This window comes from Macaca nemestrina, chromosome X, assembly GCF_043159975.1.
Source record: "Macaca nemestrina isolate mMacNem1 chromosome X, mMacNem.hap1, whole genome shotgun sequence".
NCBI classification, from domain to species: Eukaryota; Metazoa; Chordata; class Mammalia; order Primates; family Cercopithecidae; genus Macaca; species Macaca nemestrina.
The window spans coordinates 80,420,636-80,423,326 of NC_092145.1; the positions used below are offsets into that span (position 1 = coordinate 80,420,636).

General features: G+C 45.2%; 1 protein-coding gene across 1 annotated transcript; it reads right to left on the reverse strand.

Moving 5' to 3' along the window:
• Positions 1–691: 691 nt before the first annotated feature.
• LOC105496965 (putative BMP-2-inducible kinase-like protein) lies at positions 692–1,980 on the reverse strand. The gene is given in 2 exon segments (XM_024797633.2): positions 692–1,539; positions 1,542–1,980. Coding segments are annotated over 2 exon segments (1,230 nt in total). The 5' UTR covers positions 1,924–1,980.
• Positions 1,981–2,691: the final 711 nt, after the last annotated feature.

The window sequence follows — 2,691 nt, forward strand, 5'->3', positions numbered from 1 at the left end:
TTTTAGGGATATGCGCATGAAAATGACATTCTGACTTTAAAAATAACAGTTTTACTGTCCCTTCTCAGTGGTTACACACCTGGAAAAGTGCCATGTGCTTTCACTGGAAGTACCACACTTGCATTTCTGTGTTGTGATGTCAGTAGCAGAAACCCTTAGAGCTGGCAATTTAGCTTCCTTTTCTCCTGCTTGGAAGAGACATCAAGTTACTACCCTGTAGAGATACTTCATTTTTCTATTTGGCTTATTTAAAAATCACCTATTCTGATTGATCTTTAAGAACGAATGATGTAAACAGCTATTAATTTTTTTTTCAAATTCATAAAACTATTCATACTTTTTTGAAACAGGAGTTAATGCCAATAATCCATCGGAGGCCGGGCGCGGTGGCTCACGCCTGTAATCCCAGCACTTTGGGAGGCCGAGGCGGGCGGATCACAAGGTCAGGAGATCGAGACCACGGTGAAACCCCGTCTCTACTAAAAATACAAAAAAAATTAGCTGGGCGCGGTTGTGGGCGCCTGTAGTCCCAGCTACTCGGGAGGCTGAGGCAGGAGAATGGCGTGAACCCGGGAGGCGGAGCTTGCAGTGAGCCGAGATCGCGCCACTGCACTCCAGCCTGGGCGACAGAGCGAGACTCCGTCTCAAAAAAATAATAATAATAATAATAATAATAATCCATCGGAAGTATCTACTGTTTAGAAGGAAATGGGGCAGCACCAAGTGGGTATAATTCGATTGGTTAGGACTGTTGGGACTGATGTGGAGTGATGCTTTGCACCACAAGTTCTGTAAAGGGCATGGCACCAAAATCATCCATTTTCAATACATCTGCACTATGGAATGACCCATGTAGTGAATTTTGTCTTGGCCGCCCTGGCAGGACAGTATTGTGATCAGCACGGATGTCACTCAGGCCCTGATGTGGAGGGTGCCATGACAGGTCTGGAGGATGGAAGGGCTTGGCACCGAAGGGGTCCAACAGGCTCTCCTCGAGTTATAAGACATTCCCCCTATCTTTCCCATCAGTCTCTGCAACACCAGTGTTCTCCTTGGAGTCTGAGATGGTTAAAAATTCATTGCTGCTTTGAGAGTCTCGGCGACCCACTTTTTTGTGCCTGCGAGCCCTCTCTGGAGTGCGGTAGGTAGGCTTCAAAGTCTTTGTACTAGTTGGCGTGCCATAATGCCCCTTCCCATTACTTTTGGACATATCCTGCTTTGTGCGCCTTTGGCGAGAGGACAGTTTCTGTAAGCTGCGCTGTTTGACTTTTTGCTGCTGGCTCCCCGTTATTTCCTCAAAGGGCACAAGCCCAAAAAGGTCCTCGTTGCTTTCACTTTTACTTGTTGATGTGAGGAAGGGCTGAAATGGGGAGGAGCCAAATACATCTATGCTTTTGGGATGTGTCTCAGGCCCCACCGCATGGCATTCTTGTACTTTCACCTTCTTGCTAAAAGGCGCCTTTGTGAATACATCGAATTCCTCCTGCTGGAGTCCCGCAGCAGGAAACCTGTGTTGAGGGAGGTTCTTTTCATTCTTTCTTGCTGGGGCTGTTGAGCACACACTGCAAAGAAGGGGATGGCGCCAAATATATCGAACTCCTGTTTAGGAGTCTGCACTCCAACATCAGAGGATAACTGGGCTGAGGTGAGGAGTATTGTATTAAGATCTTGGGTTGGTCCACTGCCAGATTTGTCTCTGTAGACAGGGCTCATGTCACTGTACTTCGCTTTAGCCTGCTCATAATCAGAATCAGAGCTACGTTTCTCCTCTTCTTCCTCATCTTCAGAATCCATGAGGAGAGGCCTGTGACCCAGATTTTCTGGTTCGGTATCATCATCATTAAAATCTCCTTGTTCTCCCTGAAGAACTTCTTCATCCTCTTGCTCTTCCTCTTCACTGCTCTTAGGAGAAGGGGCAATCATACCAGATAGGAAAGCTAGGATGCCAATTGGGTATCTGAGTATCAATATTAACACAGACACTGTGACTAAAAGTCCTTGACATGTTTGAGTATTCTTCTTTCCTGAGTGCACAATTACTCAAGTAAATGGATGTAGGACCCTTTGGAGAAGGACTGAAAAAATCATTACCATGTATACTTGCCATGATGTTACAAATCTTTCCTCCTGGGGACCCAGTCCCATTTCAGTTTACAGTGGCTCTGAACGTTGGTTTAGGTCGAGAAACTGGACCAGGAAACTATGTCTTTTTATTGAGGCCACTGCCCTCAGCCTCCAGATCATCCATTTAGGTTTTCCTTTTTTTTGTTTTTTTTTGAGATGGAGTCTTGCTCTGTTGCCCAGGCTGGAGTGCAGTGGTGTGATCCGGGCTCACTGCAATCTCTGTTTCTCGGGTGCAAGCCATTTGCCTGCCTCAGCCTCTCTAGTAGCTGGGATTATAGGTGACCGCCACCACACTGAGCTAATTTTTGTATTTTTAGTAGAGACGGGGTTTCACTATGTTGGCCAGGCTAGTCTTGAACTCCTGACCTCAGATGATCCACCCTCCTTGGCTTCCCACCATCCAGGTTTTATTTTTAAACTCTTTATTACTAAAATAATGTTATAGTCCAGAGAAATTTTAAAAAGGAGATAAAAATTTTCATTTCCCCTCACCCTTTTTTCCCTAATGTTAATAACTTACATAACCATACTGTAATTACAAAAAATTGGAAATTAACATGGTACAAT